At 46.4% G+C, this 21220-nt stretch overlaps 2 protein-coding genes across 7 annotated transcripts in view; one reads left to right on the forward strand and one right to left on the reverse strand.

Annotated features, from left to right (window-relative positions):
• The first annotated feature begins 3022 nt into the window (after positions 1-3022).
• On the forward strand, positions 3023-6813 carry LOC129033134 (7-alpha-hydroxycholest-4-en-3-one 12-alpha-hydroxylase). Its single transcript, XM_054481191.2, has one exon. It carries the CDS (start codon positions 3145-3147, stop codon positions 4648-4650), a length of 1506 nt encoding a protein of 501 aa, XP_054337166.1. The 5' UTR covers positions 3023-3144; the 3' UTR covers positions 4651-6813.
• A 4892-nt stretch (positions 6814-11705) lies between these two features.
• The window catches only part of ACKR2 (atypical chemokine receptor 2), a 65490-nt gene continuing 55975 nt past the window's right edge, over positions 11706-21220 (reverse strand). For all 6 annotated transcript variants that reach the window (XM_054481193.2, XM_054481194.2, XM_054481195.2 and 3 more), the window contains one exon: positions 11706-14663. In XM_054481193.2, the coding sequence (XP_054337168.1) occupies positions 13472-14663 (1192 nt within the window). In that variant the 3' untranslated portion in view covers positions 11706-13471. The remainder of the gene's footprint in view (positions 14664-21220) is intronic.

Here is a 21220-nt window from a genome sequence, read left to right on the forward strand (position 1 = left end):
GAGTAGATTTAGCATAATTCTGAAGGGCCCTAGGATTTTCAGAATGGTCATGAGCTTTGGCTTCAACTGAAAGTCACCAGCTACCTTAGCCCCTAAAAAGAGAGTCATCCTACCCTTAGAGGCTTTGAAGCAGGGCATTGACTTTGCTCTAGGAAGGTCCTTAGATGGTCACTTCTTCCGATATAAGGCTGTTTCATCTACATTAAAAATCTGTTGCTTAGTGTAGCCATCTTCGTCAATTATCTTAGCTGCATCTTTTAACTTGCTGCAACTTCTTCATCAACACTTGCTGCTTCACGTTGCACTTCTATGTTATAGAGATGGCTTCTTTCCTTAAACCTAATGAACCAACCTCTGCTAGCTTCAAACTTTTCTCCAACTGCTTCCTCATCGCTTTCAGCCTTCATAGAATTGAAGAGAGTTAAGACATTGCTCTGGATTAGGCTTTGGCTAAGGGAATGTTGTAGCTGGTTTGATCTATGCAGGCCACTAAAACTTTCTTCATATCAGCAATAAAGCTGTTTTTCTTATTATTCATGTATTTACTAGAGTAGCACTTCTAATTTCCTTCAAGAAATTTTTTCTTTTGCATTTACAACTTGGATAACTGTGTAGTGCAACAAACCTAGATTGCAGCCTATCTTGGCCTTCCTCACTAAGCTTAATCATTTCTGGCTTGTGATTTAAAGTGAAATTTAAAGTGATTTAAAGCGCAGCTCTTCCTTTCACTTGAACACTTAGATGCCATTGTAGGGTTATTAATTGGCCTAATTTCAACATTGCTGTGTCTTGGGAAATAGGAAAGCCCAAGGAGAGATAGAAAGAGGGGAGAACAGCTGGTCAGTGGAACAGTCAGAATACACACAACATTTACCAATTAAGTTTGCATCATATATGGGCCCAGTTCATGGTGCCCCAAAACAATTACAATACTAACATATCACAGATCACCATAACAGCTGTAATGATAATAATGAAAAAATTTGAAATATTGTGAGAATTACAAAATGTGACACAGAGACACAAAGTTAGCACATACTGTTGGAAAAATGGTGCCAATAGACTTGCTCAATGCAGGGTTGCCACAAACCTTCAATTTGTAAAAAACTTAGTATCTGTGAAGTGCGATAAAGCAAAGCACAATAAATGAGAAATATGTGTATAATTACTTTGGGCAGTGACTTAATATCTTTCTCCCTCCATTAGACCATAAACTGCAAGAGAGCAGGGACTGTGTCTATCTCATTCATGATTATAATCCCAGATCTTAGCAACATTTCTGCCAGTAAGTGCCCAATAAATATCTAGTGAATGGATAGATGGGGCTTCTCCAAGGAAGGAGGGAATGAATAGATGAGTGTGGGTTAATGAATAAGGTAAGAATGAATGTGAAATAATGGTTCATCCATTAAAAACTAGGGGACACGGTTCAGTTCATTGGATTTGGCCCAGTTTCGGACCGAATTCTAAGGTTGAGGAGAGTTGATGATGCCAAGTACTGTGGTGGTCCTGAGCAATTAAAGAGAGATTCTGGGAAGCAGAGTGTGGACAGTTCCAACTCCCTGCCAAAGGGAAGCTCATAGGCAAAGGAAGCTCACTCCAGATGGGATATGGAAGTTCCATATCCTCTTTTGTCTGAAGAGCCGAAGTCTCCGTTTTCAGGTCATTAGGAAGTTAAAAAGTAATTTGGAGGTTATAAGAACTGATGGAATTGAGTTTGAACCTCACCTGTTGCAACAATGGGCCAGGCTGCTTAACTAATGCCTTGGCGTCAATGGTACAGTTTTCTCCTTCTTGAGTTGCTGGCAGGGACCTGGGCTGACATGTCTCAGAAGGCCCTTAATCAATGATTAGCTTATCTCAAGGCCCCAAGCCAGGGCAGCTGTCAAAGAGGGTCCCCACTGCGTTCTGCACCTAGATCCTCATTGTGAAATGAAGTATGAAGTGATTGCGTGAGGTCCCTATCGTCTCTGACATTTTACAATTCCAGGATTCTGCCCTCTTGTCAGAGAAGTGTATAGGCAAGCAGTTGGGCAGGTGAGAGGGCTCCAGGTGAGAGGCTCAGAGACTGAGGGCTCAGCCTCTGCTTGAAGAGTCAACATCTGGGAGGCTCTGTGGCCTCCTCAGATGAGTTCATTCACACTCATACCCCAAGATGGAGTCAACACCCCCTCTACCATCTCAGCCTTCTCAACATCTAAAGCCCCAGCATCGATGCCTCTCTTTTTTGGGTTAGGGGTCAGAGCTCTTGTGGAAGGGCATATAGTCATTCTTCACTTGCCTTTGACTGTGTACTCTGTGCACATGGAGGTAGGAGCAGACATGACTTCAACAAGGTCATGCCCCCTTGGCAAGCATCTTTGAGACCAGAGAGGAAGACAGACTAGGGAAAGAATGAAGAGATAAGCACAGGGCTGCTGTGAGGTCCAGGGGAGCGGGCAAAGGTAAGAGAAAGGGCTTTAGGATACTAACTAACATATATGGAGCACTAGCATGAGCCAGGCACTATTCTAAGTGCTTTTCAGGTTTTATCTCTTTTTGCCTCACAACAGCACCTACAAGGCACTGTAATTATCCCAACTTCACAGATGAGGGAATGGAGGCACAGTGAGGTTAAGTTACTTGACCAAGGGGGCCAACTAGGAATGGAGGCATTTGAGTCTTCTAAAGATGAGGAAAGAGTGGAAGTGAGATTTTGTAAGTGCTTGATTCATTTCTACCAAATGAACTGGCAAATAAATAAAAGCATGAGTAAATGGGGGTGTAAATAGTCAGTCAGCTATGGGGGTGGGAGTGGGCTCAAGGCAGGCTTAGAGAGAAGGTGCAAGAGCTGAGTCTGAAAAGGTCAGAGCAAAGCATGAAGCTGGTGAGCAGCTGTGACCATAGCTGGAGGCTTCTCTCTGAGCTTTCTCCTGGTTCCCTCCTCCTCCCCTACGTGACCAGTCAGCCAAGTGTTAAGTCCAGGGGAACATTTTGCTGCTTCCAAGTACTGTCTCACTAGTGTTATTTGCCATAACTTGTGGCCACAGGGCAAGGTCCAGGTGCTCCGACCTTTACATCCTGGACTTTCCAAGGCCTCCCAAAGCTCTCTGGCACCCAGGGAACAGTGTGAGTGTCGAGAGCTTAATCCGCAGGAACATAGCCATGGTGCTCTGGGGTCCAGTGCTGGGAGCTCTGCTGGTGGTCATTGCTGGATACCTGTGCCTGCCAGGGATGCTCCGACAACGCAGGCCACGGGAGCCCCCTCTGGACAAGGGTACCGTGCCCTGGCTTGGCCATGCCATGGCTTTCCGGAAGAATATGTTTGAATTTCTGAAGCGCATGAGGACCAAGCATGGGGATGTGTTCACAGTGCAGCTAGGGGGCCAGTACTTCACCTTCGTCATGGACCCCCTCTCCTTTGGCCCCATCCTCAAGGACACACAGAGAAAACTAGACTTTGGGCAATATGCAAAAAAACTGGTGCTGAAGGTATTTGGATACCGTTCAGTGCAAGGGGACCATGAGATGATACACTCAGCCAGCACCAAGCATCTGAGGGGGGATGGCTTGAAGGATCTTAATGAGACCATGCTGGACAGCCTGTCCTTTGTAATGCTGATGTCCAAAGGCTGGAGTCTGCATGCCAGTTGCTGGCATGAGGACAGCCTCTTTCGCTTCTGCTATTACATCTTGTTCACAGCTGGCTACCTGAGCTTGTTCGGCTACACAAAGGACAAGGAGCAGGACCTGCTACAGGCAGGAGAGTTATTCGTGGAGTTCCGCAAGTTTGACCTTCTTTTCCCCAGGTTTGTCTACTCCCTGCTGTGGCCCCAGGAGTGGCTAGAAGTGGGCCGACTCCAGCGTCTCTTTCACAAGATGCTGTCCGTGAGCCACAGCCAGGAGAAGGAGGGCATCAGCAACTGGCTGGGCAACATGCTTCAGTTTCTGAGGGAGCAGGGGGTACCCTCAGCTATGCAGGACAAGTTCAACTTCATGATGCTCTGGGCCTCCCAGGGGAACACGGGGCCTACCTCTTTCTGGGCCCTCTTTTTCCTCCTGAAGCACCCAGAAGCTATTCAGGCTGTGAGGGAGGAAGCTACCCAGGTCCTGGGTGAGGCCAGGCTGGAGACCAAGCAGTCCTTTGCCTTCAAACTCAGTGCCCTGCAACACACCCCAGTTCTGGACAGCGTGGTGGAGGAGACACTGCGGCTGAGGGCTGCACCCACCCTCCTCAGGTTGGTTCATGAAGACTATACCCTGAAGATGTCCAGTGGGCAGGAGTATCTGTTCCGCCATGGAGACATCCTGGCCCTCTTTCCCTACCTCTCAGTGCACATGGACCCTGACATCCACCCTGAGCCCACTGTCTTCAAGTACGATCGCTTCCTCAACCCTAATGGCAGCAGGAAAGTGGACTTCTTCAAGGCAGGCAAGAAGATCCACCACTACACCATGCCCTGGGGTTCGGGCGTTTCCATCTGCCCTGGGAGGTTCTTTGCACTCAGTGAGGTGAAGCTCTTTATCCTGCTTATGGTCACACACTTTGACATAGAGTTGGTGGACCCTGACATACCACTACCCCATGTTGACCCACAGCGCTGGGGTTTTGGCACCATGCAGCCCAGCCACGATGTGCGCTTCCGTTATCGCCTGCATCCTACAGAGTGAGCTTGGCCAAGCCAGCTGCAAACCTGGCCAGAGGAGTTCTATTTCGTCTCTCACCTGTTCTCACCCCTCTGCAGCCCCAAGCCCCCATTGGCCACCCCTCGCCCCCATTGGCCACCCCTCCCTCTGGTCCTGTGACACCCCCTACCTCTGTTCTGCCTGTCCTCGTTCTCTCCCCACCTAGTCATCTGACAGGCTTATCATTCTCTTTAAAATACCATCTCTCAGAGTGGGTTCTGCTAAACCCTCCTCTCACAGGAAGTCCAGGGGAAGGGGGAGTATCTGTGGGCAACTTGGTTTGGGAGATGATGCCTGCCTTGAGAAGTCCTGAGTACAGAAACTGGTTCCCCCCAGACATGAGTAACATGGCATCTTGCAAACATCAGCCTCCACCCTCCCAGCTTGCTTTAGTTTTTTCAGCAACACTTATCCCACATCCTATGGAATTCAGGTTCTAGAACAGTGTCATCCAACATAAATATGAAGCAAGCTACATGAGTAGTGGGGTTTTTTGGTTTTGTTTGTTTGTTTTGAGACAGAGTCTTGCTCTGTCGCCGAGGCTGCAGTGCAGTGGTGCGATCTGTGCTCACTGCAACCCCTGCCTCCTGGGTTTAAGCAATTCTCCTGCCTCAGCCTCCCCAGTAGCTGGGATTACAGGCACCTACCACCTTGCCCAGCTAATTTAGTTTCCTGGTAAACACATTTTTAAAAAGTAAAATGAAACAGAATTCATTTTTATAATATACTTTACTTAATCCAATATATCCAAAATATTGGCATTTCAACGTGATCACTATTAAAAATTTTAACGTAATAGTTTTTACCTTCCCTTTTTCATCCTGTCTTCAAAGTCTGGTATGGACTGTACTTTTGCAGTTCTTCCCAGTTCAGACTAGCCACATTCCAAGTGCTTAATTGCCATGTGTGGCAGGTGGCTGCCCTATTGGATAGCACAGGTCTAGAGAAATGATACCTTTTTTTTTTTTTTTTTTTTTGAGACAGAGTCTCTCTCTTTTGCCCAGGCTGCAGTGCAGTGCTGTGATCTTGGCTCACTACAACCTCTGCCTCTCGGGTTCAAGAACTTCTCCTGCCTCAGGCTTCTGAGTAGCTGTGATTATAGGCGTGCACCACCACACCCAGCTAGTTTCTGTATTTTTAGTGGAGACAGTGTTTCACCATGTTGGCCAGCCTCCTTGGCCTCCTCGGCCTCCCAAAGTTCTGGGATTACAGGCATGAGCCACTGCGCCCAGCCAGGGTGGCTTTAATGTAGGAATTATTCAAGATCCCTCTTCAGTGCCCATGTCTCCCCCATCTCAGGGTGCCGTCAACCCTCCCTTGGTTTCCATGATCATTGCTGAACTCAGAGCTTTCTCCTATCCCCAGACCCACATGGGAGTCTCCCAGCACCTCTGACTCAGCTTGGCCAATGCAGAACTTGGCATCTGAGCCCCTGCCTCTTCCCTGAACCACTCCTCCTCCAGATTTCCCTGCTGTCTCTGCTCAGAACACTACCATTCACCCCATCTCCTAGAGAAACTCTCCCTCCTCCACTTTCATCTTCATACAAGCAGGCCCTCGTCCTGTCAGTACACCCCCCTGTGATGCCTCTGAAATGTGTACCCTCTTCCCCTCTCCTACTGTCATTCTTATACCTGTGACCTCTGCATTTCTCTTCTACACTGCTGCCAGAGGCCTTTTTGCCAAAAGCACTTCTGATTGTCACTCTTTTACTTTCCTGGTTCCCCTTTGACTTCACACACTTGATGTTTAAATTTTGTCACAGTTGGTCCCCCTTGCCCTCACATACCTGATGTTTAAATTTTATCACGGTTGGTCTCCAAACTTCTCAACTTTGCCAACTTTCTCCAATGAAACCAACCCTAAAGTAAAAGCATTGCTGTTCCTGCCCATCCCAGTGCCAGCTACTCCTTCCTGGAAGCCTTCCTGGATTTCACTCATCCCATCCTCTGGCCAGAAATGGCCTCCAAACTGTGCAGCTGCTGCAGCACCATTTGTATCATAGCATATCTGTTATGTGTCATTGCTTTCTGTGTCTTGGTTTCTGCTTGCTGCCCACTTTCCCAGACTGGAGCCTACTGGGGCATGGTATTTTATTCATTTCTGACCTCCAATTCCCTAAGTGGAGATTAAATGTTAGAAACCTGACTTCCAGTCTCGGTTAATTTGCTTTCTGTCCTCAAATCATTTCCTGGCCTCAGCCCTCCAATCTATGAAATGAAGACAATCCCCCTTCCCAGCGTGCTACCAGTGCTGCAAGAGGGTGAGGGAGTGGCTGCCATAGCTGCACCTGGTGGATGGCAGGGACCCGGCTGGAGCTGGGACAGGAGGAAGAATGATTGTGGGAGCTGGATAGAGCATCTTGGAGGAGGTGTGCCCAGGCTGCACGGACCCCCCGACCCAGTGACCAGCCAGTGGAGCTTCTCTCTGCTACTTCTATCTTACATCTCTGGCAGCCTCACATTTCTCCTGAGGCCACCTGTTCTGCTCTTCCAAGAGAGTAGGCAGGGGCCTGAGCTGGGGTGAGCTGTCCCCAACTAGCCATGTGACCCTGGGCCAGGGCCTGCCTTTCTCTGAGGTCAGCTGCCCACAAATGCTGATGTCTGTCTGGAGCTTGATAGAGCTCTGCCTGGTTAGGAGAAGATGAGCTATCCCAGCCTATTCTACAAGGACCAGGAGCACAAGGAGAAGAGTTGAGTAGGGGCATGGAAGGAGGAGAAATGGGCTGGAAGGTGGAAGACTGTCCATGGGAAACGTACCAATGACATCTCTGCCCAGCCAGGACCTGTGCCCAGTACAATGGGGCTGGGGCTGTGGGGAAGCAGGAATAGAGCCTTCACACACCTTCTTGGCCCTCCCTAGACCTTGGTGCTTTGTCTCCTTTTATGCCTCACACCCAAGGGAATATGGGCCAGGAGCGTGGCCTGTGGATTGGCTGGGGTGGGGCTGAGGGCCTGAATTCCCTGAGTCAGGACCAGAAGGTCTCAACTGGGAGTGACCATGTGCAGATAAGAACTTAATGGACCCTGTGGCCTGTCTGAGAGCCCCAGAGGAGATGCTTGGGACCGAGGGAAGCCTCAGCAGGTGAGGTGTGAGGTGAATGCAAGTGTACTGTCCCACAGTCAGGGATATCTAGCATAACAACAGGTCTCCCAGGAAGCAAGAGCCCCCCAGGATTGGAGTGTGGGCAGGGAGCCCAATGCCCCATGCCCCCCTGCTGGCATGGGAGGGGGCCCATGGCCCATGTAGCTCTCTGCCCCCTGCATGAGGACTGCTGCAGCCAACCCTAGCAGAGGCCTTGAGGCAGGAGGAAGACTGCAACCGCCAAGGATGCCTCTAGTCACCACCCACCCAACCCAGTCATTCTGCCCCCAAGTTCCTCATTTCTATGCCAAATATTTTCTTCCTCTCATCCTTTTCCTCATCAGGACCTCAGAGGAAAGCCCACTAAATGTGTTCTCTCTGAAGATAGTTTATAATAAAGCAAGACTGGGGAGGCTTTCCAATGGTGGAATTTCAGGCACCTGGGAAAGAAAAGAGATGCTTTTCTCATAGAGGATAACTGGAGTCAAAACATCACATTTCGTGGCGCTGAGTGTGGGCGTAAACCCTGCCCACAGGCAAAGCAACTTCTACACTTCTCCCTAGGTCGGCCCATGGGAAGAGTCCACCTTGCCCCAGAGCCTGAGGGTCAGAGGAATTCTGATTGCTTTCCTGAGACACCTGGGAAAGGTTTGAGCAGTGCAGTCAGAGAGTCAGACTTTGTCAGGCCTCTAGGAAGACAGAGAGCAACAGGAGGGACCAAGGCCCAGACCCGGAAGTAAGGCTGGGGTGGAGAGGGCTTTATCCTGGCCTGGGCTGTGACAGCTTCTGAGCTGCTCTCAAACTATATAGCACCTAAGACAGTGACAGAGAACAAGGTACCTGCAGCTAGCCTTTGCCCTCTCCTTTGGACATAGGCTTCAGGGCACTACTTGTTATATTCCTGCCTTTTGCAGCAAGTGCACACTCACACATACACAGAGAAAGGCATGAAAGAACAAATAGGACTGGGCGAAGTGGCTCACGCCTGTAACCCCAGCACTTTGGGAGGCCGAGGTGGGCAGATCACTTGAGCTCAGAAGTTCAAGACCAGCCTGGCCAACATGGCGAAACCCTGTCTCTACTAAAAATACAAAAATTAGCTCATGCCTGTAATCCCAGCTACTCCGGAGGCTGAGGCACAGGAATTGCTTGAACCTGGGAGGCAGAGGTTGCAGTGAGCTGGGATCATGTCACTGCACTCCAGCAAGACTCCATCTCAAAATAAGAAAGGATAGGAAAGTTGCAGGCACATAACCAGACCCACTTGGACACAGTGACACAGCTGCATCATAACCACATACACAACCATATATACTACACACAGCCCACATAGCACACATACTTCCCAGACAGATAGACACACAGACACACACAAATCCACCAATGCTGGTGTGACAAGTCCTGCTGGGTGTCCCTTGCTTGACATCCTATATGTGCATTATGGGCACAAAGTCAGGGCCTCTGAGCACCTAGACCCTGTTGGTGCAGCTCAGGCTGTATCTCACCAGCCAGGCTGGCACACGAACAGAAGTTCCTTGTAGGACAAGATTTCTGGAGCTATAAAGTAGAATTCCATCCTCCACGTGCTCAAACAAACATCCACCTTCAGATCTAGAGCTTCATTTCCCAGGGAACTAGGAAGCTCAGAGTCCTTCCTGATGGTGGGGAATTGGGGGCCTTGAGGAGAGAGAACTAAAGGCGGAGCTGAGAGAGACTGGATGTGGGGAAGGCACAGGGCAACTGGTGCTACATCAAGAGACTGCCAGACGGCATGTGACACATGTGCTATAACTATGCCATCAAAAGCTCAGGGGAAGAGAAGAAACAGCGGGCAGAATACTGCTTGCCTGCTCAATCCTCTATCAGCCATTCACTCCAAAAAACAAAACAAAACAAAAAAACTTATCCATTCATTCCAAAAAAAGTCTACTATGCTCTGAGCTTGTGTTGAAGCACAGGGGATGCAGAGTTTACACATGGCAAAGTCCCTGCTCTCATGGAGCTTACATTCATCCAGCCGTCTATTCTCCTACCCTCCATTCCATCCACCAAAAAGTTTCCTTTCCTGTGTGCCAGGCTCCATGTTCAATTGTGCAGGGCAGATGTGCTGGGACATGAGCAGGTTGCACCAGGTAGTTCTATGAGGTGGAAAGAGCAGTGGGTGCTTTAGAAGCTCGGAAGAGAGAGATGCCATGTGGGCAGGCAGCTCCCTGGGGAAAGGCTTCTCAGTGGATACGTCAGGGAGCAGGGAGAATGCCAAGCATTGGAGATATGAAGAGAAAAGCACTGGGCACAGTATATCAGTCAGGAATCTTTAGGTTGCAAGTAACAAAACAACATGACTCCACATGGAAAGGAATTTATTGGTTCTTGTAACTGTCGAATCCAAGATTGGGATGAGCTTCAGAAGTGCTTTGATTCTGAGGCTCAAACAGTGCCCTCGGGATCTGCTCACTCACATGCACTATCTCCTTCACCTTCTGAAGTTTGGGTGGAGGAAGGAGTAGCTCCAGATCTCAAACCCTCTCAGCTTCGGTTTCATGCCTCTCTTCTCACATGTTCTAGTGACATCGCACTTCATTGGCTCTACCTGGGTCATGTGCCCACCCCTAAAAAAATCACCGTGACCAGGGAAATGTGAAGGCAGTAACTGGCCCATGCCCCATGCTCCACCCAACCTCCTCTCAAAGCACAGGGCAGAGTGACCAAGCAGTGGAGTCCCAGAGAAAGTGGGATTCAGTTATAAAACAAGGGTGAGGGAATACCTGGCTGGAAATTATCCTAATTACATGAGGGAGCCCACAAGAGCAAAGGCATAGAAGTTGGAATGTTCAGGAAATGAAAAGGGAGTGGAGGAGTATGAGGGCTGGAAGATGTATGGGATCCTATTTGCAAAAGCCCTAGCCTTGACATCAGACAAAGATTTTGGACTTGATTGTGCAGGTCCCAGGGAGATCTGAAGGCTCCTGAGATGGGGCCTAGGCCAAGCGTGTTCACTGCCTCCTTCTGCAGACTGTACATGGTCCTGGGACATTCCCCGGGCAGAGCACTTCAAGGCCCTTCTGATTGCCAGATGCTGGGTCCACCATCAAGGCTACAAGAATGGTCCTTTTAATAGCATTTTCCAGCTGGACTACAGAGAATGTGGAACCCTGGCGAGTGGAGGGCCTTAGGGTCTTTTTCCCCAGCAGTGCCAGAAGGAAAATGCTCCCTCCTCCACCCATGCATTTAACAGATACTTTCTGAAAACCTACACACCAGGCCCTGTGTTAGGGGGTTGGGTACAGCAGTGAGCCTAACCAAGATCCCTACCTTGTGGAATTCACCTGGGACAATGTCGGTGGGGACAGTAGCCACTGAACATCACAAATAGAAGAAACATATACAATGTCTGAAAGAAATAAGCGCTATTGAAAAAATTTAAAAATAGAGCATCAGGAAGATCACTAGCGTCAGAGATGGGCCAGTTTGTGTTAAATAGGTTGGACAGGTGAGTGAAAGGTGATATCTGAGCTAAGACCTCAGAAGGTGAGAGAGTGAGCCAAGCAGACAGCTGAGAGGAGAGCAATCCAGGAAGAGGAATCCCCAGGGGGATGTGTCAGGAGTGTTTGAGATCAGTTGTGTCTGGAGCACTGGAGGCTGGTGGACACAAGGGCAAAGAGTGTAGCCAGGGTGGGGGCAGATCACATAGGCCTTAAAGGATTACTGTAAGGAGTTGGGCTTGTTAAATAAAAACTATGGGAGGCCATTGTTTTGGACTAAGCTCCTACACTAGGTCCCAGCTGACCAGACCAAACCAAAACAGAATCTGTTTTGTTAAAGTTCCATGTCCTCAAACCAAAACTAAATTGTTATCTGACCTTTGAGACTCCTGGAGACAGAGTTAACAGCCAAATTCCCAAACATGACAGTTTCAGTTGGCGTGATAATGCAGACAGTAACCATTCTCGTGATAATGAAGTTCCCCCTGTTTTAATCATTATTAAAAAGTACCCTGAAGAAAACTGATGTCAACCACCCTGTTCCGGTTCCGGCCACATATAGAAAGTAACTTTGAAATGACAAAGCTGGCCCTGTGCAGTGGCTCACGCCTGTAATCCCAGCACTTTGGGAGGCTGAGGCAGGCAAATTGCTTGAGCCAAGGGGTTCCAGTCCAACCTGGGTAACATAGTGAGACCCTGTCTCTACAAAAAATACAAAAATTAGCCAGGTGTGGTGGTGTGCTCCTGTAGTCCTAGCTACTTGGGGGCTTAGATGGGAGGATCACTTGAGCTCAGGAGGTGGTGGCTGCAGTGAGCCATGACTGTGGGATTGGACTTCAGCCTGGATGACAGAGTGAGATCCTGTCTCAAAAAAAAAAAAAATCAATCTTTTTTTTTGTTCTTCATTTCTTTCTGCCTTTGACAGCCCCTTCCTGTCTATAAAACTAACCTCTTCTACCCAGCTCATTGGAACACTCTTTGTATTTTATGGAGTGAATCTGTTCCTGATTCAATGAGTCTATTGCCTGATTCTAGAATTGCCAATAACGCTAATTGAGACCTTTAAACTAAATTTGTTGTAATCTGGTGTTTTGACAGGCTACTGCTCTGAGGGAGGCGGAAGTAAAGGCCGAGAGTGTCAGGATCACTCTGGCTGCTAGGTGCAGATGAGATGGGAGGAGAGCAAGACAGAGGAAGCACAGGGGCCAGTTGGAAAACTATTACAGCAATTCTCCAGCCTGGCCAACATGGTGAAACTCTATTTCTAATAAAAACACAAAAATTAGGGCTGGGCATGGTGGCTCACACCTGTAATCCCAGCACTGTGGGAGGCCAAGGCGGGTGGATCCCAAGGTCAAGAGATCGAGATCATCCTGGCCAACGTAGTGAAACCCCGTCTCTACTAAAATTATAAAAATTAGCTGTGCGTGGTGGCACGCGCATGTAGTTCCAGCTACTCAGGAGGCTGAGGCAGGAGAATCGCTTGAACCCGGGAGGTGGAGGTTGCAGTGAGCTGAGATCGCGCCATTGTTGTCCAGCCTGGGCAACAAGAGCAAGACTCTGTCTCAAAAAAAAAAAAAAAAAAAGAAAAGAAAGAAGAAAAGAAAGAAAGAAAGGAAGGAAGGAAGGAAGGAAGGAAGGAAAGAAAGAAAGGGAAAGGAAAGGAAAGGAAAGGAAAGGAAAGGAAAGGAAAGGAAAGGAAAGGAAAGGAAAGGAAAGGAAAAGAAAAGGAAAGGAAAGAAAGGAAAGAAAGGAAAAAGAAAAGCCAGGCGTGGCGGCAGACGTCTATAGTCCTAGCTACTTGGGAGGCTGAGGCATGAGAATTGCTTTAACCCAGGAGGAGGAGGCTACAGTGAGCTGAGATCTCGCCACTGCACTCCAGCCTGGGTGACAGAGCAATAGAGCAAGACCCTGTCAGAAGGAAGTAAGGAAAGTAGGAAGGGAGGAAGGGAGGAAGGGAAGAAGTGAGGGAGGGAGGGAGAGAGGGAAAGAAGGAAGGAAGCAAGGAAGGAAGCAAGGAAGATTGTAGCAATTCAGAAAAGAAAGCGTGGTGTCCTGGAAGCAAGTGAAGAAAGTGGAGGAAGAAGGCAGGGGCGAGCAAATGCTGCTGATGGCTGAGAACTGAGAACTGACCACTGGGTTTAGCAACACGGTCACTGAGGCCCCTGGAGAGAGCATTTTGAGTGGACGCCCAATTGAGCTGGTTCCCATCTGTTCCCACCAGACCAAGATTTGGTCACTCAGGCTAATTTATTCCCCACATCCTCCTTGTTAGGGGAGTTCTCAGACTGCCTCTCCCCAAGGTCATTCATGCCAGTCATTTCTTCTTGGGCAGTAAGTATGCTGCTCTCAGAACAGCTGGATAATGAGGCCTGGGCAGTGCCAGGTGCCAGGTGCCATCCAAGCACGGCAGCCAGGAAAGCCTTCAGGTACTGGCGGAAGTGGTGACTGGAGAAGGCATACAGGATGGGGGAAAAGCAGCAGTGAAGGAAGGCGATGCTCTCTGTCACCTGGAGTGCGTAGTCTAGATGCTGGCTGACCTCACAGTTCCCGAATACTTGCAGGTCCAACAGCGTATGCAGAAACAAGGTGAGATTGTATGGGAACCATAGCACGAAGAAGGCCACCACCAGGGCTGCAGCTATTTTTAAAGCCCGGCCCTGGCCTGCGGGCCTCAGCCTCACCAAGACACAACCAATACGGGAGTAGAAGAAGATCATGGCAAGGAGTGGAAGGAGAAACCCTAGGAGGTTCTGCTGGAAGCGTAGGAAGAGCTTCCAAATGGCCCCATGCCCACCGAAATCTGCGTGGCAGTTCCACACACCCTTGGGATTTTCATGTGTCTGTACAAAGACCATATCAGGGATGGAGACGGCCAGGGACACAGCCCATACTATGGTAGCAAGGAGCAGGCTCTTGGCCCGGGTCCTCAGCCTGTGGTAGGGCTGAGCATGAACGATCTCCAGGTACTTGTCCAGGCTCATGCAGCTAATGAAAAAGATGCCACTGTAAAAGTTAATAGTATAAAGAGTGCTCACCATCTTGCACAAGAAACTCCCAAAGACCCAATGCCAGGCCACAGAGATGCCCCAGAAGGGCAGTGTCACCAGAAACAGAAGGTTGGAGATGGCCAGATTCAGCAGATAGATCTCAACCATCCGCCTGCGAGGCACGTAACGGAGCAAGACCATGAGAAGAAGGAGGTTCCCGCTCAGGCCCAACACAAAAATCATGCTATAGAAGACTGGGAGGAAGACTTTGCCAAAGGACACCACAGCATCCTTCCTGCAGAGCATGAAGGCCACTTCATCCAGGTAGTCATAGTAGTAGAAGCTGCTGTTCTCAGAACCGGCATCCTCAGTGGTGAGTGGCTGCGGAGAGGCAGTGGCGGCCATGTTGGAAGGAAGTGCCCAGTCCCGACGTCCTGTAGTGCTGTGGGTGGAAAATATGGTGAGACTTAGCATTCTCTACCTTTCTCTAAACCCACTTTTGCTGCTGCCCTGGGATGTCCAATAGACTCTTCAAATCTACATCAGCACCTGCAGTCCAGCAAGTAAGAGCATAAGCTTAGGGAGCCATCTGCACCACTTAATAGTTATGTCACCAAGATATCCTCTCACCTTTGTCTTATAAGTGAATCCCACTTACTCTGGGACACTTACTCTTGGATAAGCGACTAACCTTCAGGTGTTCTCAGAGTATTTAATTCTTTCATTATGGTTTTGTTTCTTTATTTTTCTCCTTCATTATTTAAAAAGACCTATAGTGTCTTTCAAATTCTTCTTTATTCTTTAGGGATATCAATTCATCTATTTAATGTGTCTCCTGATCCTTCCTCATGTATGGCTTATAATTTTTTTAATGACAGCTTAGCTTCAGTGGGGCTTTTTTTTTTAAATTTTTGTTTATTATACTTTAAGTTCTGGGATATGTGTACAAAACGTGCAGGTTTGTTACATAGGTATATACATACCATGGTGGTTTGCTGCACCCATCAATCTGTCATTTACATTAGGTATTTCTTCTAATGTTATCCCTCCCCTAGCCCCCAATCCACCAACAGGCCCAGGTGTGTGATGTTCCCCTCCCTGTGTCCATGTGTTATCATTGTTCAACTCCCACGTAAGAGTGACAACATGTAGTGTTTTGTTTTCTGTTCTTATGTTAGTTTGCTGAGAATGATGGCTTCCAGCTTCATCCATGTCCCTGCAAAGGACATGAACTCATCCATTTTATGGCTGCATAGTATTCCATGCTGTGTATGTGCCACATTTTCTTTATCCAGTCTATCATTGATGGGCATTTGGGTTGGCTCCAAGTCTTTGCTATTGTGAACAGTGCTGCAATAAGCATATGTGTGCATGTGTCTTTATAGTAGAATGATTAATAATCCTTTGGGTATATACCCAGTAATGGGATTTCTGGGTCAAATGGTATTTCTGGTTCTAGATCCTTAAGGAATCACCACACTGTCTTCCACAATGGTTGAACTAATTTACACTCCTACCAACAGTGTAAAAGCATTCCTATTTCTCCACATCCTCTCAAGCATCTGTTTTTCCTGACTTTTTAATGATCATCATTCTAACTGGGGTTAGATGGTATCTCATCTCATTGTGGTTTTTATTTGCATTTCTCTAATGACCAGTGATGATGAGCTTTTTTTTCATATGTTTGTTGGCTGCATAAATGTCTTCTTTTGAGAAGTATCTGTTCATATCCTTCACCCACTTTTTGATGGGGTTGTTTTCTTCTTGTAAATTTGTTTAAGTTCTTTGTAGATTCTGGATACTAGCCCTTTGTCAGATGGATAGATTGCAAAAATTTCTCCCATTCTGTAGGTTGCCTGTTCACTCTGATGATAGTTTATTTTGCTGTGCAGAAGCTCTTTAGTTTAATTAGATACCATTTGTCAATTTTGGCTTTTGTTGCCATTGCTTTTGGTGTTTTAGTCATGAAGTCTTTGCCAATGCCTATGTCCTGAATGGTATTGCCTAGCTTTTCTTCTAGGGTTTTTACGACTTTAGGTCTTATGTTTAGGTTGTTAATCCATCTTGAGTTTATCTTTGTATAAGGTGTAAGGAATGGGTCCAGTTTCAGTTCTCTGCATATGGCTAGCCAGTTTTCCCAACACCATTTATTAAATAGAGAATCCTTTCCCCATTGCTTGTTTTTGTCAGGTTTGTCAAAGATCAGATGGTTGTAGACCTGTGATGTTATTTCTGAGGCCTCCGTTCTGTTCCATTTGTCTATATATCTGTTTTGGTAGCAGTACCATGCTGTTTTGGTTACTGTAGACTTGTAGTATAGTTTGAAGTCAGGTAGCGTGATGCCTCCAGCTTTTTTCTTTTTGCTTAGGATTGTCTTGGCTATATGGGCTCTTTTTTGGTTCCATATAAAATTGAAAGTAGTTTTTTTCTAATTCTGTGAATAAAGTAAATGTTAGCTTGATGGGATAGCATTGAATCTATAAATCACTTTGGGCAGTATGGCCATTTTCACGATATTCATTCTTCCTATTCATGAGCATGGAATGTTTTTCCATTTGTTTGTGTCCTCTCTTATTTCCTTGAGCAGTGGTTTGTAGTTCTCCTTGAAGAGGTTCTTCACATCCCTTGTAAGTTGTATTCTTAGGTATTTTATTCTCTTTGTAGCATTTGTGAATGGGAGTTCACTCATTATTTAGCTCTCTGTTTGTCTGTTACTGGTGTATAGGAATACTTTTGATTTTTGCACATTGATTTTGTATTCTGAGACTTTGCTGAAGTTGCTTATCAGCTTAAGGAGATTTTGAGCTGAGGCGATGGGGTTTTCTAAATATACAATCATGCCATCTGCAAACAGAGACAATTTGACTTCCTCTCTTCCTATTCGAATATGCTTTATTTCTTTCTCTTGCCTGATTGCCCTGGCCAGAACTTCCAATACTATGTTGAACAGGAATGGTGAGAGAGGGCATCCTTGTCTTGTGCCGGTTTTCAAAGGGAATGCTTCCAGATTTTGCCCATTCCGTGTGATATTGGCTGTGGGTTTGTCACCAATAGCTCTTATTATTTTGAGATACGTTCCATCAGTACCTAGTTTATTAAGTTTTTAGCATGAAGGGGTGTTGAATTTTATCGAAGGCCTTTTCTGCATCTATTGAGAAAATAATGTGGTTTTTGTCACTGGTTCTGTTTATGTGCTGGATTACGTTTATTGATTTGTGTATGTTGAACCAACCTTGCATCCCAGGGATGAAGCCGACTTGATGGTGGTAGATAAGCTTTTTGATGTGCTGCTTGATTTGGTTTGCCAGCATTTTATTGAGGATTTTTGCATCAATGTTCATCAGGGATATTGGCCTGAAATTTTCTTTTTTTGTTGTGTCTTTGCCAGGTTTTGGTATCAGGATGATGCTGGCCTCATAAAATGAGTTAGAGAGGATTCCCTCTTTTTTCTATTGTTTAGAATAGTTTCACAAGGAATGGTACCAGCTCCTCTTTGTACCTCCAATAGAATTCAGCTGTGAATCTGTCTGGTCCTGGGCTTTTTATGGTTGGGAGGCTATTAATTACTGCCTCAATTTCAGAACTTGTTATTGATCTATTCAGGGATTCGACTTCTTCCTCGTTTAGTCTTGGGAGGGTGTATGTGTCCAGGAATTTATCCATTTCTTCTAGATTTTCTAGTTTATTTGTGTAGAGGTGTTTATAGTATTCTCTGATTGTAGTTTGTATTTCTGTGGGATCAATGGTGATATCCCCTTTATCATTTTTTATTGTGTCTATTTGATTCTTGTCTCCTTTCTTCTTTATCAGTCTGGCTAGTGGTCTATCTATTTTGTTGATCTTTTCAAAAAACCAGCTCCTGGATTCATTGATTTTTTGAAGGGTTTTTCATCTCTCTATCTCCTTCAGTTCTGCTCTGATCTTAGTTATTTCTTGTCTTCTGCTAACTTTTGAATTTGTTTGCTGTTGCTTCTCTAGTTCTTTTAATTGTGATGTTAGGGTGTCGATTTTAAATCTTTCCTGCTTTCTCCTGTGGGAATTTAGTGCTATAAATTTCTCTCTAAAAACTGCTTTAGTTGTGTTCCAGAGATTCTAGTACATTGTGTCTTTGTTCTCATTGGTTTCAAAGAGCTTATTTATTTCTGCCTTCACTTCATTATTTACCCAGTAGTCATTCAGGAGCAGGTTATTCGGTTTCCATGTAGTTGTGTAGTTTTGAGTGAGTTTCTTAATCTTGAACTCTAACTTGATTGCACTGTGGTCTGAGAGACTGTTTGTTATGATTTCCATTCTTTTGCATTTGCTGAGGAATGTTTTACTTCCAATTATGTGGTCAGTTTTAGAATAAGTGTGATGTTTTGGTATCAGGATGCTGAGAAGAATGTATATTCTGTTGATTTGGGGTGGAGAGTTCTGTAGATGTCTACTAGGTCCACTTGGTCCAGAGGTGAGTTCAAGTCCTGAATATCCTTGTTAATTTTCTGTCTTGCTGATCTGTCTACTATTGACAGTGGAGTGTTAAAGTCTCCCATTATTATTGTGTGGGAGTCTAAGTCTCTTTGCAGGTCTCTGAGAACTTGCTTTATGAATCTGGGTGCTCCTGTTTTGGGTGCATATATATTTAGGATAGTTAGCTCTTCTTGTTGCATTGATCCCTTTACCATTATGTAATGCCCTTTTTTGTCTTTTTGATCTTTGTTGGTTAAAGTCTGTTTTATCAGAGACTAGGATTGCATCCCCTACTTTTTTTTTTTGCTTTCCATTTGCTTGATAAATATTCCTCCATCCCTTTATTTTGAGCCTATGTGTGTCCTTGGACGTGAGATGGGTCTCCTGAATACAGCACACCGATGGGTCTTGACTCTCTATCCAATTTGCCAGTCAGTGTCTTTTAATTGGGACATTTAGCCTGTTTACATTTAAGGTTAATATTGTTATGTGTGAATTTGATTATGTCATTATGATGCTAGCTGGTTATTTTGCCCATTAGTTGATGCAGTTTCTTCACAGTGTCGATGGTCTTTACAATTTGGTATGTTTTTGCGGTGGCTGGTACCAGTTTGTTCTTTCCATGTTTAGTGCTTCCTTCAGGAGCTCTTGTAAGGCAGGCCTGGTTGTGACAAAATCTCTCAGCATTTGCTTGTCTGTAAAGGATTTTATTTCTCCTTCACTCATGAAGCTTAGTTCGGCTGGATATGAAATTCTGGGTTGAAAATTCTTCTCTTTAAGAATGTTGAAGGCCAGGCACGGTGGCTCACGTCTGTAATCCCAGCACTTTGGGAGGCCGAGGTGAGCAGATCACAAGGTCAGCAGATCGAGAACATCCTGGCTAACACGGTGAAACCCCGTCTCTACTAAAAATACAAAAAAAAATTAGCCGGGCATGGTGGCGGGTGCCTCTAGTCCCAGCTACTCGGGAGGCTGAGGCAGGAGAATGGCATGAACCCAGGAGGGGGAGCTTGCAGTGAGCCGAGACCACGCCACTACACTCCAGCCTGGGCAACAGAGCAAGACTCTGTCTCAAAAAAAAAAAAGAATGTTGAATATTGGACCCCCACTCTCTTCTGGCTTGTAGGATTTCTGCAGAGAGATCAGCTATTAGTCTGATGGGCTTCCCTCTGTAGGTAACCTGACCTTTCTCTCTGGCTGCCCTTAACATTTTTTCCTTCATTTCAACATTGGTGAATCTGAAAATTATGTGTCTTGGGGTTGTTCTTCTCGAGGAGTATCTTTGTGGCGTTCTCTGTATTTCCTGAATTTGAATGTTGGCCTGTCTTGCTAGGTTGGGGAAGTTCTCCTGGATAATATCCTGAAGAGTGTTTTCCAACTTGGTTCCATTCCCTCCGTCGCTTTCAGGTACACCAATCAAACGTAGGCTTGGTCTTTCCACATAGTCTCATATTTCTTGGAGGCTTTGTTCATTCCTTTATGTTCTTTTTTCTCTAATCTTGTCTTCACACTTTATTTCATTAAGTTGATCTTCAATCTCTGATATCCTTTCTTCTGCTTGATTGATTCAGCTATTGATCCTTGTGTATGCTTCACGAAGTTCTCATGCTGTGTTTTTCAGCTCCATCAGGTCATTTATATTCTTCTCTAAACTGGTTTTTCTAGTTAGCAATTCCTCTAACCTTTTTTCAAGGTTCTTAGCTTCCTTGCATTGGGTTAGAACATGCTCCTTTAGCTCGGAGGAGTTTGTTATTACACACCTTCTGAAGCCTAGTTCTGTCAATTCCTCAAACTCATTCTCCATCCAGTTTTGTTCCCTTGCTGGCAAGGAGTTGTGATAATTTGGAGGAAAAGAGGTGTTCTGGTTTTTGGAATTTTCAGCCTTTTTGCACTGGTTTTTCCTCATCTTCGTGGATTTATCTACCTTTGGTCTTTGATGTTGGTGGCCTTCAGATGGGGTTTCTGTGTGGATGTCTTTTTTGTTGATGTTGATGCTATTCCTTTCTGTTTGTTAGTTTTCCTTCTAACAGTCAGGCCCCTCTGCTGCAGGTCTGCTGGAGTTTGCTGGAGGTGCACTCCAGACCCTGTTTGCCTGGGTATCACTAGCAGAGGCTGCAAAACAGCAAATATTGCTGCCTTTTTCTTCCTCTGGAAGCTTCATCCCAGAGGGGCACTGCCAGATGCTAGCCAGAGCTCTCCTGTATGAGGTATCTGTCAACCCCTACTGGGAGGTGTTTCCCAGTCAGGAGGCACAGGGGTCAGGGACCCACTTGAGGAGGCAGTCTGTCACTTAGCAGAGCTCGAGTGCTGTGCTGGGAGATCCACTGCTCTCTTCAGAGCCAGCAGGCAGGAACATTTAAGTCTGCCAAAGCTGCGCCCATAGCTGCCCCTTCCCCCAGGTGCTCTGTCCCAGGGAAATGGGAGTTTTATCTATAAGCCCCTGACTGGGGCTGCTGCCTTTCTTTCAGAGATGCCCTGCCCAGAGAAGAGGAATCTAGAGAGGCAGTCTGGCTACAGTGGCTTTGCCAAGCTACGGTGGGCTCTGCCCAG

This window comes from Pongo pygmaeus, chromosome 2 (genome assembly GCF_028885625.2).
Source record: "Pongo pygmaeus isolate AG05252 chromosome 2, NHGRI_mPonPyg2-v2.0_pri, whole genome shotgun sequence".
Classification (NCBI taxonomy): Eukaryota; Metazoa; Chordata; class Mammalia; order Primates; family Hominidae; genus Pongo; species Pongo pygmaeus.

What these genes read in the sequence shown, in the direction of transcription:
- LOC129033134 (XM_054481191.2), top strand. Translation starts at nt 3,145, where the DNA reads ATGGTGCTCTGGGGTCCAGTGCTGGGAGCTCTGCTGGTGGTCATTGCT.